General features: G+C 38.5%; 1 protein-coding gene across 3 annotated transcripts; it reads left to right on the top strand.

Moving 5' to 3' along the window:
• Positions 1-3,348: 3,348 nt before the first annotated feature.
• LOC137094489 (BEN domain-containing protein 6) lies at positions 3,349-18,807 on the top strand. Of its 3 annotated transcripts, XM_067460189.1 has the most exons (10): positions 3,349-3,516; positions 4,879-4,963; positions 8,287-8,397; positions 9,759-11,553; positions 11,638-11,727; positions 13,004-13,063; positions 13,323-13,428; positions 13,717-13,973; positions 15,874-16,060; positions 16,231-18,807. In XM_067460189.1, the coding sequence occupies exons 4-10, from the start codon at positions 11,452-11,454 to the stop codon at positions 16,410-16,412; spliced, it is 984 nt and encodes a 327-aa protein (XP_067316290.1). In that variant the 5' UTR covers positions 3,349-3,516; positions 4,879-4,963; positions 8,287-8,397; positions 9,759-11,451; the 3' UTR covers positions 16,413-18,807. The 3 variants fall into 3 exon arrangements, with proteins under 3 accessions (XP_067316290.1, XP_067316299.1, XP_067316309.1); XM_067460198.1 differs by lacking the exons at positions 3,349-3,516; positions 4,879-4,963 and having other exon boundaries at positions 7,865-8,397; XM_067460208.1 differs by lacking the exons at positions 3,349-3,516; positions 4,879-4,963; positions 8,287-8,397; positions 9,759-11,553; positions 11,638-11,727 and adding an exon at positions 12,109-12,651.
• Positions 18,808-18,972: the final 165 nt, after the last annotated feature.

Genomic DNA, 18,972 nt, shown 5'->3' with positions numbered 1-18,972 from the left:
TGGTTCTTTACTGATTGGTTCCTCTAAAAAATGACGTTCCACATGCAGGGCAGGGCTAAAACTATAGGGAGTGGTTAATTTAATGTGTGCTGTCAATCATCATGGGCCTTCGACACAAAAGAAAGGGTTTTTATACCGCCAACAATTTTTTTTAAAAACACACACATGTAGGCTACTATTATTTTTTTTAAAATACACACATGTAGGCTACTGTTATATTTATCATTTAAAACATAGATTATCAACTCAACACATTCACAGAAAATACAAGTATTTCATAATTTCTAAAATGTAGCCTACACACAATTTCACTTTTAATTCACGGAACAATTTAACAATTTCTCTATTTACCACAGTGGTAGGGTCTAATAGAAAGATAAAGATGGAAACAAAATGTGGTAACAGAATTAGTAAAATTACACCTGAAAATGAAGATAAAATAACTGATGAAAACTTTTTCAAGCTATAACTAACAATTCATAAATCAAGTGTTCATGACATTCATGTTCCTGGCCAGATTCTTTTAACACTGAATATTAACCATTAATCGAACTGCTGAAAATTATTATTTTTTTATAGCGTAGGCTATATGAAATTAACTATTTTAATCGTGCGTTTCTTGGAAGAACCGAATGTTGTACTTTGGAGGCCTGTGTTATTTAACTATCAGGGTCCTAGCCTGTATTGTACCAAATTACATCGCGCTGTCATGTAGCCTTAAAATCATATTAAAATATGTGTTGTGCTGGATCTCGAGATCTCATGAAATGAAACCATCCATGAAGCCAGGCGCTTTTAACCAGACCCAGCGCCGTATGGAAGGCCTACGCTCACAGAGAGACGGCCCGCCATTTTGTCTCCTGTTTCTCGTCAGGTCGCCTGCCAACTCCGCGTCATCCAATCAGGGCGCACAGAGAAACACATGGTCCACGGGACTCCTCAATACCCTCGCGTGCCGCATGCCCCATTTCAAATAAACACCCGGGTCCACTTGGCGCGGCGAGACCCGCCATCTGCCCAAACAGACCACGCGGAAAATAAATGCCGCTTTCCTAAACAAATAAACCTTCGCGCCATTCGGAACGCTCGAGCTCGGCGCACGATGGAAGCGCGGGATAGGAAAAAACACGATTTATCCTCGCGAAGGGTAAACACGGCGACAGGCCTCTGAATATATGAGGAGACCGGTAAAATGGAGAGGTTTCACAGAGTATATAGTCACCAGAAAAGTAATCAAGAGGAAAGTGTAGGCGATGTCATTTAGAGAAATAAATGATAAAGTTTTAAGGCCGAGAGCCAGTCAGCCTGTGTAGGCTTTGGGGCCTATGTATCAAACGCCAAGGTTCCGTGATGGAAGATGACAAGATAGCCACTTAGAGAAACATTATTTTAAATGTTTTACAGAAAAAAGGGGGGCCAGTAGGCTACAATTATGTAAATAGTTAGTATTGATTGTTTTTTTTTTATATATTTGTTGTTCTAACCTATAGGCTATCTAATATTTACTCAAATGTATCATTTAAGTAATGTCACACAGATTATATCATTTTTTATTTTAAGGCCATTATTAATTTCTCAAAATACAGATAGCCTACCTTGTTAGCTGTTGCATGTATTCCAAGTAATAAAAAATACCAATTAATTGCAGGTGGGTCGATGAGAGATGAAATAAATCATAAATGTGTTGATTTTTTAAGAAACGGAATTCTCATTTCACGGTAAACGCTTTTACTTATCTTTTAATTATTTTGTGATGATCGGTGCGGATATTTAAATCCGAGAAAATCAAAGGTTTGAGTGGGTGGCGGGTGGATGATATTACCTGGATATCACCAACGGCGAATTCCGTTGAAATTACTGACCCAATAATTTGTTGGCAGTTTTGTTGCCAGTCATGATAACTCACGTAAGCCACCTACTGGTGAATGCTCAAACATTCTCCTAAATATTACTTTTCACTTATATGTGAAATTAAAAATGAATCCAAAAGTAAGCATATTAGGCTACATTACTTATATTATATATTGTGGTGCTTGGATTACCATTTTTAAAGTAACCCTCCCAGCTGGCAATGTAGGCTACTTTCTTATTCAACCACAAAGCGGAAAGTGGAACGTAGGATCTTCTAATAATCACTTGGAGGTAGCAGCACTATTCATTGTTTTTATATATATTTATTTTCAAAAATGTGGAGTCAGTAAGATGTTTTTAAAATAAATTAATACTTTTATTCAGCAAGGATTCATTAAATTGATAAAAAAGTGACGACAAAAAATGTATGGGAAATTCGACATAAAATGTGAATTTATATTAAAAAATCTGAAATGAGACTTGTATGATTATTTTTGTTGTTCACGGTTATCGAAATGCCCTTGGCATAATGGAACTTATATTGGAAACGTGTATTTTATTAAGAGCCTAAACATCAAATTACTTTTTATGAGCAGGTTTTAAATATATTTCTTTATTAATGTTACAAATAGAACAAACATTTTAACATAGAAAAAACATTTTACGCATATAATTTAACATTGTAGCCTACATTGGTAGGCTACGTTATCATTTTCTGTTTTTACCATAGCAAACCTGCACATCAACCTTTCATCCTGTAGATGGCGATAGAGCATCAAAACGCAGGTGGACCAGACAGGCTCCGACGGGAGGTTCCGAGGCCTTGTTCCTGGCTTGCCTTTCCTCCTCTATGTTCCTCCCTTATCCATGAAAATCACAAGAATCTGAGATGTATGAAGGTACAAGGCTGTGTGAATTCTTCATCAGTCTATTTACTTATTTTATTTATTTATTTTTATTTTATGGTGAGATAGCATGTGATTAACCCCATTTATAAATTTACTGACAGTATCACGTGCATCATATGTGGAAAGATTTTATGATAATATTTCTAAATTTATTTTTTTATAATATTCTTAATAAATTAAAGAGACTGATTTTTAAGCTACACATTTAAATATAACATTGCATAAAATAAAGAGAAGAGATTCTCTTTAATTTATAATCTTTATAATCTCTCTCTCTCTCTCTCTCTCTCTCTCTCTCTCTCTCTCTCTCTCTCTCTCTCTCTCTCTCTCTCTCTCTCTCTCTCTCTCTCTCTCTCTCTCTCCTCTCTCTCTCTCTCTCTCTCTCTCTCTCTCTCTCTCTCTCTCTCTCTCTCTCTCTCTCTCTCTCTCTCTCTCTCTCTCTCTCTCTCTCTCTCTCTCTCTCTCACTCTCTCTCTCTCTCTCTCTCTCTCTCAATCCCCAGGGCGGAGAATGAGATGATTGGCCATTTTTTGCGTTTTGTCGTGCAATAGGCAGGGCTGTCAGAGAAAGCTGTCCTTTTAGGGACATAATTGAGGCGGGCAGGACGGCATGTGTGGGCGTGATAGGGCGATTGTGTCAGAGAAAGCAAGATTGACAGCAGTGACAGCTCCATTTATTGGCTGCTAGAGTCTAGTCAGCAAAAGGGCATTCAGGGCCACTGGCTGGCTCTGCTGGCGGCCTGTGCAGTCGGCGCCTGGTGAGTAAGCATTTAGACAGCAGCCCTCACCACTGCAATGCATGGGAGAAATATCTCTGTCAACACTGACTGTGATCTTTGACGGTGCCTCTAAAGAGGAAGGTCATACATATGAATGCAATCTCTGTCACACTCTTTTTTTATAGACACTTGCCTATAAACACACACACACACAAACACACACACACACAAAACCGAGCCTGACATAAATTGCACATAATGCCATGTTGTCAAACTCTCTTGGCATGAAGATTCAGCAGTAAACACCCTTGACTAAAGAGTCCTGACCCTGGAAACATTTCTCAGTACTGCATATATTGAATGTTATCTTTGTGAAACGATTATATCTTTAACACATTCGCTGTAATACAGTTTCATGTTTGGTGATTGACATTCTCGCTGAATGTAAAGCTTGAGAAGATGGTCCTTAAAGGTAATGTGTGGTTACAAACTTTGAATGATGGTTTGGCGACAGACTTGTTTTAAAACTTTGAAAGTCTTGAAGTTTGACATATGCATATAACTTATCACTGTTCAAAGATTTTTAAAAATGTTTTTGAAAGAAGTTTGTTATGCTCACAGGCTGCATTAATTTGATAAAAATAGCCTACCTCAAATGTAAAAAACATAATACTGTGAAATCGTATTGCAATTTAAAATAAGGGCTGTGTATTTGAATATGTTTTCAAATGCAATTTAGCTGAATTTTTTATCATTACTCCAGTGTCCGGTGTCACACGATCCTCCAGAAATCATTCTGATATGCTGAATTGACCAAGAAACATTCATGATTATTATCAATGTTGTGCTCATTAATATTTTTGTGGAAAAAGTATTAACGAATTTATTTGTAAACTTTTGAACAGTAGTATTAAGTCTATATTCATCTGAGACACACACACACACACACACACACACACACACACACACACACACACACACACACACACCACACACACACACACACACACACACACACACACACACCAATAAATATATTTGTCTTTTATAATCTAATACATGTCAATTATTTATAAATAGATATATGGATTGTGAACTCCCAGAAGGCATTATCTTATGAATTGCTTTAAATGAATAGTTCTGTGTTCCTGTCAATCGAGTTCCACTTTCTGTAGGGTGTGGCCGATGCAGTCACATTTCTGACTCATTTGTTGAATATGGAGCCAATTGTTCAATTATAAATTGTGCCAGATTCAAATCATAACATCATTCAAACATCACTTTGTCAATCACACAAATAACCTAAAAATACAGAACTAAAACAATTGAAGAAAACTATCGCTAATGTAATAGTGTAATAAAATAAAGTATCTTTTTTAGTTTGTCTTTGTCTATTTCCAGTAATGCATGAAGCCATGGAGTCATGGTAAACAGCATATCTCATGCAGGAATTTCAGCAACATGGAGGATGAAGAGATTTTTCCTGGTGAGTTCTGGGAACTCTGTGTATGTGATTTCTGATAAAATAATCCTGCAGTTGTAACTTTGGTCAAAAGTCCCCTGCAATTGTTGCACTTGGCTAATGAATGTCTATGACAATATTTAACTCGCAATTTTGGCTTCTTGTCACATACATAAACATCCACACACAGGCACAGATATACACACATCAAACAAAAAAACGTTCTTTTATATATGTTTGCGTAACCTTTCCATCAAACAAAGGTGAAAGAAAATAAACACTATCCAGAGGAAATGTCCTTCTAAAGGAAACACGCTCACTTGGTGTTACAGCATGTTTTGGTACTAAAATATTTGTGTTGCAGTTTTTTAGAAATGTTGAAGTCAAGAGGGTTGCGAGTCGTAGAGATGCTTAGTGAAAGCTGAAGAGAAACTGCGGCAAATGGAAAATTCAAGGATGTTATTCCGACTGCCGTTATATAGGAAAGGATTCACACCATCAGACCAGGATTGAGCGGTGTCCTTCAGACTAATAAAAGCAGGCGATTCATGTACTTAGAAAAAGGCCACAGAAAGTATCACCTAATATCCTAAAGCTGTCATGCTCAGAGAATCACTTAATAAGGCACATAATCGTAAGAGGCGGCCAAGACCTCAGATGACACTAAATCAATTGGCAGACGGTAACTCCTCAGGCGGGCCGCAGTACCTAAGCTCTGAGTTATGACTTTCGGGGTGCCCCAGGGCTCAATACCCGGCCCACTCACACTTCTCTCCGTCCCAACTTTACCCTCTGGACTTAATTCATTTTTCCCTTGCTAGATCTGACAAGCTGCGTGTTACTTGCCGCCTTTCAAGTCGCATGGCCAGCAGCATGATTAAGGGAGATGGAGGAGGATTAATGGAAAAATACAGGAACGGCAAGGAACGGTGTTGACCTAGAGGGAAGAACCTTACGTTAATTCTTAACATGCCGTTCGTTTCTGGCAGGGAAAGACAAAAGGTTATATGTCTTGAGAAACCATAAGTACGTCAGAAGTGTTTATTTGGTCTGTCCAGGAGTATATTGAACCAGTTGTTTGTGAAGGAAATTGAAATTATAGTACTGCATAACCAAGCTATTTGCTGTGGAGGTCTAGCTTAATCATTTCCATAGCTCATGTTGTCTTTGGTGTCAGTTCCCATCTGCAGATGATACCACTAAAGGATGAATGGCAATCAGATGTTGGTTGTTTTTGAACAGAGCTGGAGAGCGCTTTCGTACAGGAATCATGAGCAAATGCTGTGCCCAGAATCGCATTCGCCACAAAGAACGCTTAATCCATGTCACTTTTCCATCTTAACCAGCATGCATCTATTGTTTGCTTCGTGCTCATCCCAACAAGAAGACGTTAAACACCAGTAGAGCTTTTCCAGGTTAGCTTCCCACATTCTCCTCACTAATCAAGAGCTGCCTCGCAATAACGATAAATCTCTCATTTTGACGTGCGGCATAAATAAAGCAAACAGGCCTTGGTTTGATTACCCAGACTCCCCGTGAACAGACGGGCATTTGAGTGGCTCTGCTATTTATCAACCTGGATCTCCCTTCCTCTCAATCTCTCCAGCACTCAAAAAACGCCGTCACTGATTGCGTTTAATGTCTAACACATGGCCTGGCCAAGCATTCCCACTGCTGCCCGGGGAGGTGTTTGGACTGATTAAGAGAACTGTGTTTGCGGCCAAAGACTTGGTTTGTGAAACCGAAAGGTTTTGGCAACGCGGCAGAATTTCGAGTGTAGCTCTAGGGATTCGAATGTGGTTGCCTCTGTGGTTAGCGGACAGGGTTTCTACTCTCGGAATCTTGCAGAAGCATCCAAACGGGAAAGAAATGGCATATAGCAGCAATTACTTATTATCCTGAGGAGTGCTCTTCACTTCAGTGCCTAACCTCTCTCTCTCTCTCTCTCTCTCTCTCTCTCTCTCTCTCTCTCTCTCTCTTTCTCCTTCATCCATTCAGCACTTCTCCCTATTTGCCGGCTGCCTGGGGTCACATTTAACCTGGAAGTGCTCTGATTGGGCCGGGGGTCACTTCACGGGCCCCCAAATTGCCTGCACCCATCCGTCACTGTCAGGCCATTATTAGTGCTATTATCATCAAAGTCACAGTCTGAATTATAGCGCATGCAAAAGCTGCGTCGCTCGGACTTAACGGCGACCTGAGCCAGGATGACAGCGAAAAGGGTTGAGATCTTGCCGATGACATCACTCTAATCCCTCAAAGGCAGAAATGGCTGATGCTGAACAGAACAGTGTTCTGGGAGAAAGTTTGCAGGTTGCACGGCTTCTTGTCATCTTGAACCTCTCAGATTCATGTTAACAGATGACGGTAGGCCAGATCTGGATCGGCTGGTGGAATAGTTATTGGGGATCTCATTTCTTGCAGCAAATGCAATGAGTTAGATGTTAATCGTTAATGAAAAGCAACATTTGACACATGGGAAAGTTTACTCATTTAGCAGCAGGTGCTTTTATACAAAGAAATACAACATATGCGATTATTTTGTTAATGGTTTACATGCTTAACGGCGGGATAGTTCACCCAGAAATGAACGATTCTGTCATCATTTGCTCACCGTAATGGCGTTCCAAACCTGTATGAGTTTCTTTCACCCGTGGTGCTCAAAATTAGATATCTTGAAGAATGTTGGTTGCCAAACAGTTTCGGTTCCTATTGACTTCCACTTTATTTTTTTGTGCATACAGTGAAAATTACTTGGAACCAAACCTGTTTGGTTATTAGTCCAGCGTTTTTCAAAATGTCTTCTTTTATGTTCCACAGAAGAAAGTAACTCATACAGGTTTGGAACAAAATGAAGGTGAGCGAATTACCTAATTTTCATTTCTGGGTAAACTATTCCTAGTTGTTAAGTTTTCACAAAAGTGTTTTTGCAAGTTTGTCATATTAGCATCAAGGAAATATGTGAAAGTAAGTAAAGTAACAAAATGTGAAAGTAATGAAAGTAAACGTGAAGAAACTACTATTTGACTTGCATGAGATTTAAATGGGAATTGTAAAATGAATGACATTTTTTTGGCTCCGTTTTCTATCTCGCTGCATACTAAACTGTAATTGACATTTAAGCCTCAAAAGAATTACACATTTCACCTTGAAAAAGAGAGGGAACCCTACAAAACTGGCTTTCCCCATCAAAGGCTTACAAGACTCCTTCACATTGAGTGCTGCCCTGGACACCGAATGGCCTGCATTGTTTGTACTCATGTGTCAGTCTACGTTGTCTCTCTGCGACAGATCTAAAGGCAGCGCTGTTGTCCTTCTAAATTAAGCTTCTCCATATGCATGAGCAGAATGGGGGGAGAGAATATTGGCAACGGAGGAAAGAAGTGCCATGGTGGGGAGTCTAAACAAGCGGCAGACTGCTGAGCAGCCTCAAAACACAAACTGTCCATCCGCAATAGGTGAGTGTAAGAAACAACAAGCTTTGCATGCACATCCATAGGGAAATGCTAAGAGGTGCATTTAATACAGACATCATAGTATGGAAGTGTGTGTTCATTTGTATCATCCTTTTTTTTTTTTAGGCCTGGCTGGCCTACTTTTCTGTCCATTATATCATTTTAGGGCGCTCCCAAGGGTTGATGGGAGTTGGGTCAGAGATCAACTTCAACGCCCCCATATGGTCAATTAAATCTCACTCAGTGCCCAGGCAGGGCCTCTTTCTTTATGACACTATTTACTCTTCTGTTTTCATTATGTACATAGAAGGAAAGATGGAGAAGGAGAGGGCAAAGAGAGAAGAACATGTCTGTTACCTGCACAAGCAAAATTACACCTTTGGGAATTGTAAGGAATTTTAACGATTGTAGTTTTGATCCTGATTCCACTTAACAATTCCAGTTCATTCATGACTCTTTCTGTGGTTGGTCTCAGATCATATGGGACAAAAAAAGGGCAGTATCGTCTGAGATATCAAACAGTGTTCTCTATTAGTTTAGAGTTTACTGAAATATACATGTTTTTAATACTTATTACAAACATGCTCAGTTTTGGTATCTGTGTGGGGACTCTCAATAGGGGTAATGATTATTGTACTCTAGAAACTGTATATTCTGTCCCATCACACAAAACTTTCTGCATTTTTACATCCAAAAAGATCATTTTGTATATTTATTAATCAATTTCCCAATGGGGATTTTAGGTTTTACTTGTGGGGACATTTTTCCCCAAAATGTAAACCAATACACACACGTTTTGCTTTATAGTTAAATGGTTTAAGTAGCTCTGCCACTGAACAGCAATGCAGTGTCAAAATATTTTTCTACATTGTTCTGTCCTCACTGGCATCATGATATTCGTTTCGCTCCAGTTTTTTATTTATTTTTATAACTGATTCCCAACCCTAAGTTGCAGTTTTATACTGACTTTAGATCAGCTTCTTTAGTACAAATTCTTTTGCAGCATAGACAAGTCTGACAGTCACAAGACAAACATCAGAGTGACTAAATGGGGAATGGCAGTCTATGAACCAGAAAAGAAGCTTCATGCTGTATGTGCAGCTGATTTGTTAGGAGAGAGGTGAAAGGCCTCATGGTTAAAGTAAATAAAAGAATGCATATCAATATATCATCAATAGCTTCTCCTCTTTATGCTGGTTCGGAGCCTCTTGAGAGGCCGAAACGTGCAGGGAGGAGATCAATAACTGGTCTGTCTGGGCGAGAGATGGTGGCTCTGCTGTCACATTTGTAGTCTGGACTGTAATAACATCTGCTGTGATGTAAGATGTGCTTTAGTCACAGATCTTCGTGTTTGGTCTCTGCAGATTGGGAACGTCACGGTGGATCCGGCTGGATTTTGTTCATGTAAGTTAGAATGAGCCTCTCAGACGGTCTGAACTGAAATGACTGTGGCCACCGGGATCAATGTAGTGTGGATTTCCTGCTTGTCTAATCACCGTTACAAGAGAAGGTGCCAGTTCTCTTTCATCCAGTATGTTAATGTATCTTTTTTAGTGTCCGTAGAGAAGTAATTTTGTAGTCGATGTCATTTGTGTCTCCTAACAGTGAGTCTTTGTCTGTTTTGAATTGAAGGAACACGCTCATAAAGAAATAGACATTGAGTTAAAATGAGTCAAAATGTCACATAGAACCAGTTTACTCCTGGTATTAAGATCTATTTTGGGCAATCACAAGGGGACAGCACTAAATGCAAGTGTAAACAGTTGCACTTTACTAGCAGATATAGATGTAATGATTGGTCTAACTGACGTTGTTATTCACAAACCAGAAGCAAGACAGTACTGGGTCACATGGCACTATTTGATTGACCTTTTGTAATCCCCAGACTGCTTTAATGAGTTACAGAATCCACTTTGTTCCAGCCCAGAGCTGCTTTCCTCCTCTCATTCCTGGAGAGGCCTCTCTTTTACAACCTCAGGTGCTTCTGGATACACTTAGTGCTCACTGTACGTCACCTGGGACTGCATGGGGTCATCCCTTACCTGACCTCTCACTGGTATCTGTGCTCACACAGCCAAAAAAAGAAAGAAAAAGAAAGTGGCCTATAAAGTCTACATATACTTTGAGAAACATTTTAAATCTTTAGATTTAGATAGCATTGATTTTTAATACACATTTTTTTGTCTAAGACAAGAAGCCTACATTTACATGTCTTAATCATGTCTTACCATGTTTTAATAAGATTATTTTCTCTCAAAGAGCATATACAACATATATGTTCTTATCCATCACATAATTTGATTATCGCGGTTGACCTTTACAAATGCAGTAAAGGCTAATTATCTGAATATTTCAAGAGATTGTGACATTTATGACGTTTGTAATGATGTCTATGATAGTTGATGATAATGTTAACTAACCAAATAAGTCAAAATACATATTTTCAGAGGGAATCAAGACGTGTTTTTGATGTGTTCCAATCTACATCTCATGATATGTTAATTTTGTTAGATAATATTTTTTCAAACATATTAAATAGGTGTTAACAAAAATATAGGCTCTGTAATGTCATTGGACACTGTAGTACTGTATTTTGTGGAATGTGCAAATCAAAGCTGCTATTACTTAACAACAACAACGCCAAACTACAATAGCAGGAGGTTATGAGGATAATTAGAAGTGGCTGACTGTAAATGATTACTAATTAATCTCGCTTTCATATAAATAGTACGAGTTTTACACGATTAAAATGTGTAGTTAACACTTGCAGCTATGTAGCAATCATCTAATTTATCTAACTGTTACATTCGACATATTAGCAACTGTTAAAAACTGTTACAGAGTCCTTTTTTTTTTTTTTAAACACACTTATGATCACTCGCATTTAAGTGTTTCAAGACGCACTCGTGATGTTGACACGCCAGAGTGTCTTTAACTTTAATCGAAATGCCACGAGCGTGAAAGTCATCAGGCTGTCACGGATCTGCGCGTGGCCATGACCGGCATGATAAAGAACCGGACGCTATTTCGGCGAGGAAAACGGCTAATGGGCGAAAGATGAGGAGAAAAACAATAGCAAAGCGCATCCTGTACAATGGATACGAGGGATACGAAGAGACACCCGAAGACACCGGCGCGAGGGCGAACCACGTCTTCAGTGTATGTAAACATCAACCTTTTGTTGCGTACGTGTCATTGTTTTACAGACACTTGATGTAATTAGGCTATGTGACTGTCTTTCAGCAAGGACCGGCGAAGAGGAGAAAATGGAGAGGACTAAATGGAGAGGACATCTCATCTTATAATGCTGACTATATTAAGTTCAAAACAAAGGTCTGTTCCTTTTTATTGCTGGCTAAATTTGAGTTTTGTGTATGTGTGTGTGTGCTAGATTAGAATGACTGGCAATTCTTAATATAACTTATACGATTTTAATAATTAGATGTAATAAAACAATACAATATGAAATATAAAAATGATTTACTGCTTCTTCTATATGATGTGGGAGCTCTTAAATTATTTATTTATTTGTTAATTTATTTCAGACTTGCTGTAGCCTATCTGTAGTTTAATGAGGGTTAATAGCATCACTTAGGCTACAGTAGAAATGAAGACACTAGAGGCTTCATTTGGATTTCTGCAGATTGTCGCACTGGCAAAACCCTCAGGAGGACCTTTAGACAGTATTTCAGAAAAGGAAATCAGTTCTCTGATTTGGTTGTTTTCTGATCTGGTTGTTTTCTACCTGTTGTGATAATATAAAACTCTCCTGATATCTTGAGTAATGCATATTTTGTTACCTTTTAGAGCTCAGAAGGGTTCAGTTTGAGCAGATGTTGAATATCGTCATCACTGTCTTCGTCAGAGCTCATTTTCCAGTACATTCAGCATCTGCCTCATATTAATCTCAAAGATTGTTCTCAAAACTATCATTTTCAACATCTTCAAAATCAATATTTTTGATTGCTGACAGCTTCTTCACTAGATCCACCATTAATTGACAGTGGCACTAATATCTGATTGCGTTCAGCACTTCGTCAGCAGAAAATCAGATTCATTTCTATTTTTGTCGATGGTATTTCTGCCTTCTGTTTTGTTTTCTGCCTGCGGTCACTATGAGTGAAACGTCACTTCATCATTGTGTATCAGACACTGCCACCTTATAGAATAAAGGTGACCTGCACTTATTCAGTCATCAAATATTCAATTGTTGTGCAGGAAAAATGCAGCTCCAGAAAAAATGAGGATTTCTCAATGTTAAGTGGTCTCTTATTTTTTCCAGAACTGTATACTTGCACTGTTGCACACCTTGGGTCATTAGCGACCCTATACAATTTTTATAAAAAATAAAAAAAAACAATAGGAAAACAGCCATTTATAATTTATTCTTGTTATATTGTTTATAATAAATTGATTTGAAAGAGACTAAGAAGGTTGATGTCTAACTTTAAAAAAATGAATAAGGAGGGTGGTGAATGACGTCTCCGGTCACTAAAGACCCAAGGCATGCATTTAAGTGTTAAGCTACAAACCAAATCCAGAACCACTGTGTTTCCCTTCCAGAGTAAACAACAGTCATTTTATTTTATTTTTGTTTGCTTTTAAACAGGCTTTTGAGGTTGACAAGCCCGTTGGAGATGCAACAAGGGATGCAGATTTTACTATGGAGGTAGTAACTTTATTAAAAATCTAATATTTTGTTTGCTGCATTAATTAAGGCATCTTACTTTTAAACATTCTACAGTGAAACATCTACAGTTTAGAGCCAAAAAATGAATTGCACTTACACTCTGTTTGCTCCAAACACTTGCTTTCCATGCTTGAAACAATCACAGTTATTTTTGGTAAACTGTTGATACTAGTTTGAACCCATGTGTCCTCATTAGTGTCTATGCAATTATAATGTGATGTGTATAATCTCCTTTCAGATGCTTGGAAGCCTCCAATCATGTTCAAGGGCGGAGCTTATCGCCATGGTGCTCAGTATGCAGAGGGAGATGGATGGTCTTCGAGAACAGATCAGGAGCCTAACAGGTAAAGTTGTGAACTTCTGAAATAAGGAGGCAAAGTGCCCTCTCTTGTTCTTGTTTTTTTTTTTTTTTTTAAGAGCAGTGCATTTCCATTTGAAGGGAAAGTTGTGCAACTCATTCACAGCCCATTTCATGTTTCAAGACCATTTCAGTTTGAGGAAAAGTTCAGCTCGGTTCATGAGGAAACTTTGTGTCAAGGAAAGATTTAGTATTACTGTGGTGTGCCATGTTACACAACAGGTTAACACTTGTGAGACAATTTCAAACTAAATTCATACTTTATCTTTTACAGCTTGTGGGAAGTTGGCTCAGACACTTGAAGAGTTGATCGAGAGGAGTGATAGATGGCTGTGCGGCAGCCACGAAGCTGCAACTCCCAGCATACCAAAGGAGCCCGAGAGAAGCAGGCCACCCAGTCACATTTCTCCTCCAACAGTGCTTAGTGGAAGAACAGATGAATGTGCAAGTTCAGAGCAGCAGGGGTGTGGTCAGCATGAGGTCACACAAAATCTGCAAACGCAAAGGAATGGAACACTTCTGGAACAAAATGTAAGAGTTACATTTTAGATGACGCTGTAATCAGTTTCAGAACTTTTCCAGAACATCTTTAAGAAAAAAAAGTTCTTCATAGAATCCTATGTGGTTATTTGTTTTAAAACAAAAAGCATTTTATCCCCAATTGGTATTTCCTCAAAAGGCTAAACCAATGAAAAGCGATCTAATAATAGTGGAATCTGCTGGTTATTTCTTTGAATAATCAGATATAATGCCCAATGTCCTCCTTAAATAAGTTAAAAGTAATGTTTACACTGGGTCCGAAAATGGTTAAAATTAAGGTTACAATATAAAAAGGTTAAAGGGGGCATACCACACACTGTTTCTGCCAATCACATGTTAATCTTGAGTACCTATAGAGTAATATCGAATACTTCATATGTCCGAAGGATCTTTAGTTTTATCATATTTATAAAAGACAGATACGCTGTACCGATTCTTTCCGAAAATAGCTGCATTTCTGAAGGCATGCAGGGGGCAGAGCTAAATAATCTCCAACACACACACACACACACACACACACACACACACACACACACACACACACACACACACACACACACACACACACAGAGAGAATACATCATGGCATTATCCCTGGATAACTTTCGATTCAATTATACGTTCGTGTTGTTGACATTATATGCACTTACTCACTGATTGCCAACAAAACACAGACATTTGATGCAGTTTCACTCACAGCCTGCAGTTTCGACTCATGGCCGGGAACAAACACACTCGCAGAACTCTGTTGCTGCACCAGAAAAACAAACTGCACACCCAGAAACACACTTCTTTAATGACATTATTGATTTCTTAGTCTAAAAACAAAATGGCAGCGCTCCCGACAGCTCCTGTAACCCAAATGAAGCTCATTGTTGATGCTCTTTCTCTCGCTCTGGTTGATGTGCACACGTGCTCATCCGGGAGGAGTGCCTATAGAAGGAATGCCACCCTTTATGATGTCATACAGGGCAATCCGTGATTTCTTTTTTGAATTTGAATATACTTCATATACATAAATACAACTCATCCAACTCATTTAAAAAAAAAATGTTTTTGCCATGTTTAGCATTAGAATAAAACTCTTTAACAGTGTAAATATGTCAGAATGCATGAAATAGCCTCAGAAATTTGTAGATCAACTTTCAGATTTGAATGAAAAACACTAATAAACATTTTTTTGACAACAGATCTTCACAGAATCCCATGTCTTCATTTGTTTTAAAACCAAAACCTTTTAGCCTCAATATCTGTTTTGCGGTTTTGTTGCTATTTTTCATTGTATGGCTACAATTAATGATCATTTTTAATATTTATTCTGCTTGTTTCTTTGATTATACCAGACATCGTACCAAGTGTTCTCATTAAAACAATTGCACATTGTGTCCAAAAATAATTAAAAGTTAAATAGTAAAAAAAAAAAAAAAAGATTTTATATTGTTAAAAAAAGTAAAATATATAAGATAGAATAAAGAATATATCTATCTGCATTGCATAAATGAGTGCAAGTTCAGTTGTGGTTCATTTAAAACTAAAATAGGATGTTTATCAACTAATATTTGATTGAGTTGCCTGCACAATCTTTGTGAAAGTCTAACAATGTCAAAAACATTGAATCACATACTTTTAGACTATATATTGTTTTTTATAGTATAAAATGCTTGCATTATATAAGATCTGATATTATGACATTAAATGTGTTTTTTAGGAAATGCATTTTTCACTACTTACTGACAGGGTTTCTTCACGCTCAATGCAAACACCTGACTAATCGATAAGGACTTTTATTGTAGATTATCAGTTTTAAAAATGAGTTGCAGCCCTCATTCATTGGTTGGTGCCTGCATTTTTTTTAAAGCTCACCCACAAAAACTTTTTTTTGTTCCTCAAGGTTATCACTGCTGATATTCTGGAGCGCTGCAACACCGGCATCACCGCTCAGAAACTTACCAATGACCTGCTGCGCAGCCTGTACGACAGAGACTGTCTGGCTTCTCACTCAATCTCGGGCATCGTTAACAGCAAGCGAGGGATGCCTAAGCCAGCTCTTCCGGCTCATGAGATCCAGGCCATTCTGAGTACGTATAAAGGACGATTTGTAACAAGTGCTGAACAGTGGGCGTCCTTTAGTTAGTTTGAGAATTCATTCAGTTCCATTTCATTAACTGCAATCAGGCCATTGTGAAGTTTTTGATTCATTGTGGTTTCAAGTTTGCCGTTTTGATTACCAGTGAAAAATTCTCCACAGGGACAGTGCAGCGGTTCTTCCCTGGAAAGACAGATTCAGAAATAAAGGGCTACATTCGACAGAAGCTTCAGAATGAGGCCAAGAGACTTCGGAAAAGGCCACGCCCGGCGGATGGTCCATTGGTGGAGCCAGGAACAACGTTTGAGCATTGTGTGTTGACTGACTTCGGACATCCCCAGTGAACTTGGTTCAAAATTCTGTGATTAAACTTAATAGTTCAGCCAGGTTTTATCATAATTTACTCAGTTTTTACATTTATTTCAGTTCCAAACCTGTTTCGAATGGAATGAGGGTGAGTAAATTATGGCAGAATTTTCATTTTGAGTAAGGCCTTGTCCACACGAACACAGGTATTTTTATAACCGTGACTTTTTTTACACGGTTCGGACGTTTGTCCACATGGAAACGCAGTATCAGGTCACTGAAACGCAACATTTTTGAAAACCCCTGCCAGGGTGAGAATTTTCAGAAACGCCGGTCGCTGTGTTGTCGTGTGGACAGTAAAACCGGCGATGTCAGAGTGTGCGCCATTATCCGCTCTGTTTGACGTCAGATTGTGCGCCGCTGACTGCTTTGTTGACGACCCCATGGTTGACGATTCTGTGCAATGGCGGACGTAGCACACATATTGCTGATAGTAACTGTGCTAACAGGGGTGCTTGTACTACTGTACACAGATACATGCTATTGTCCTGGAACTGGTAATAACTTTTTGTTAGGCTTCTGATTGGCCAACATTCCTTTACGATTAGGGTGATATCGCCGCCTGCTGTTGTGGCATGCTCTTGACAGTGCTCGATAGCGGGTTTTTGCGTTTTCATTTAGACAGATTTCTTTAAAACCGAGCATGTGTGGACGGGATTTTTTTTTTAAACGCAGGAGGAAAAACTCCCCAGTTGTAAAAATACCCGTGTCCGTGTGGACTAGGCCTAAGACCGCACAATTAATCTAAATAGAACTAAAATCCCTATATGGCTTAGTGTGATTATCTAATCTCGAAGACAGCGATTTAATTACATAAATGGATGCGCCGTGTGTTTTTAGAGTAAAGCATGGGAGCAGCTCATGATTTGGGGCCTCATTTATAAAACTTTATGTATTTCATCCTAAAAGTGTGCGTATGCACAAAAAAGGTATGTTAGAACCTGCACAAAATTCCCAGTCAGCGGAAGATTGTAAGTACATGCCTCTCCACCCTGTCTCCTCCCCGAAATAATCATATATGGAGCATGGAACATCATATCCACGTGATACCATGTTTAAAAGTACAAGACATTAGGAATATATGAGGTACGGATGTGCCGTCACATTACATCGCTAAAAAGAACCATTTAGTAGCCCATCCTTGCCTTGTTTTTGAATAAATACATCAAAATAGTATAAAATACACTTCAGAGAAAGTTCTTTCTCAATCTTTTCCTCTGGTCAAATAGTATTTTAAATTGCTTTATATTTTTAATGGAAACAGATAGGCCTTATTGTGCATTACTGATCATTATTTGTGTGAAAATATTTTCTCAGAGTCCTGCTATTATCATGTGCCTATAGCAAACCTGGCTAAAACCTTAAAACACAGGAAGCCACAGGAAAAGTGTTCAAAAGCATTGCATCCACTACAAATATTTATATTTGTTAGAATATAAAAAAATGTTGTAACTTCTGAATAATGTTTTCATGTAATTTAATTGCATAAGTGAGAATGACATATTTCATCTAAATGTGTATATCAGATGTAAAACAGAGTTTAAATCATTCTTTTATTTATTTAAACTGGTATTGTGAACATGCATTGAATTTATGATTAGGACTCCTTATCATAAATTGTCGCCATACTTCTGTCGCACGGTTTTCATACAGGTGCGCAAATTTTCCAGTCAAGTTTGTTTTTATAAATCACAACTTAAGCTTAGCATACGCAATGGTTATAAATGAGGCCCCTGGTGTGTGTTTTTTAGCGTCTCAAAGTTTGTCTATCAGAAAAATCCCAATTAGACCCCCCCCCCTCAAATCGTTCAGCCCTAATTATGAGCGAAATATCCCTTAAAGATTGTATTTGCAAGCGGTAGAGTACACTATAAAGATCATAGACATATAGTTTGTCATTTTGAATACACAAAACTGTGACTTTGTATTGATTTGAAATTGCAAAATGAACCCTGGAGTCACAGTTAGAAGTAGATGGAAAACAGTATCTTCGACGTACCTCCAGCATCACTGCCAGACATTATCACACACTGTTTGTCGTGCGCTAAAACTTAGAACGAAGTAGACTAAAGCTGTGAGCCCAGTGGCAGATGGTTAAGCATCGCTCTCCTGTAAAATTACATGGATGTCACTTGGTAGGGGGGTTACATCGTGATTGATGTAGTTCAGACTTGTGGTATTTTAGTTGATCACATGTTGAAAGTGTGCCCCGGCGTGTAATGTGAATATATTTTTTGTGTGTAATGTGAAATACGCACGTGCCTCCTATATTGGACTCCTTACTGTGGCCTTATCAGTCAGAAAACGCAGCAGTACAGTTCTCATTTCGAAAGCACTGTGATTATATCCATTAAAAACAACAACTGATCTGTCTTGAATGTGTGGCGTCCTTTTTGTCGTGATTGCAGAATCGACTGCTCGTAAAACGTGCACGTTTTTTACCTTTCCAGACAGAAGCACGCACGCAGGCTCCTGAAGGCCGACGGCTGTGTGAGTAAATTAACCCTGCACTCACCAGCTGTATCACCGCATACACCC

The sequence above is a fragment of the Pseudorasbora parva genome, chromosome 2, assembly GCF_024679245.1.
Source record: "Pseudorasbora parva isolate DD20220531a chromosome 2, ASM2467924v1, whole genome shotgun sequence".
NCBI lineage: Eukaryota > Metazoa > Chordata > Actinopteri > Cypriniformes > Gobionidae > Pseudorasbora > Pseudorasbora parva.
The sequence above is the reverse complement of the archived record's forward strand: the minus strand, read 5'-3'. Positions and strand labels throughout refer to the sequence as shown.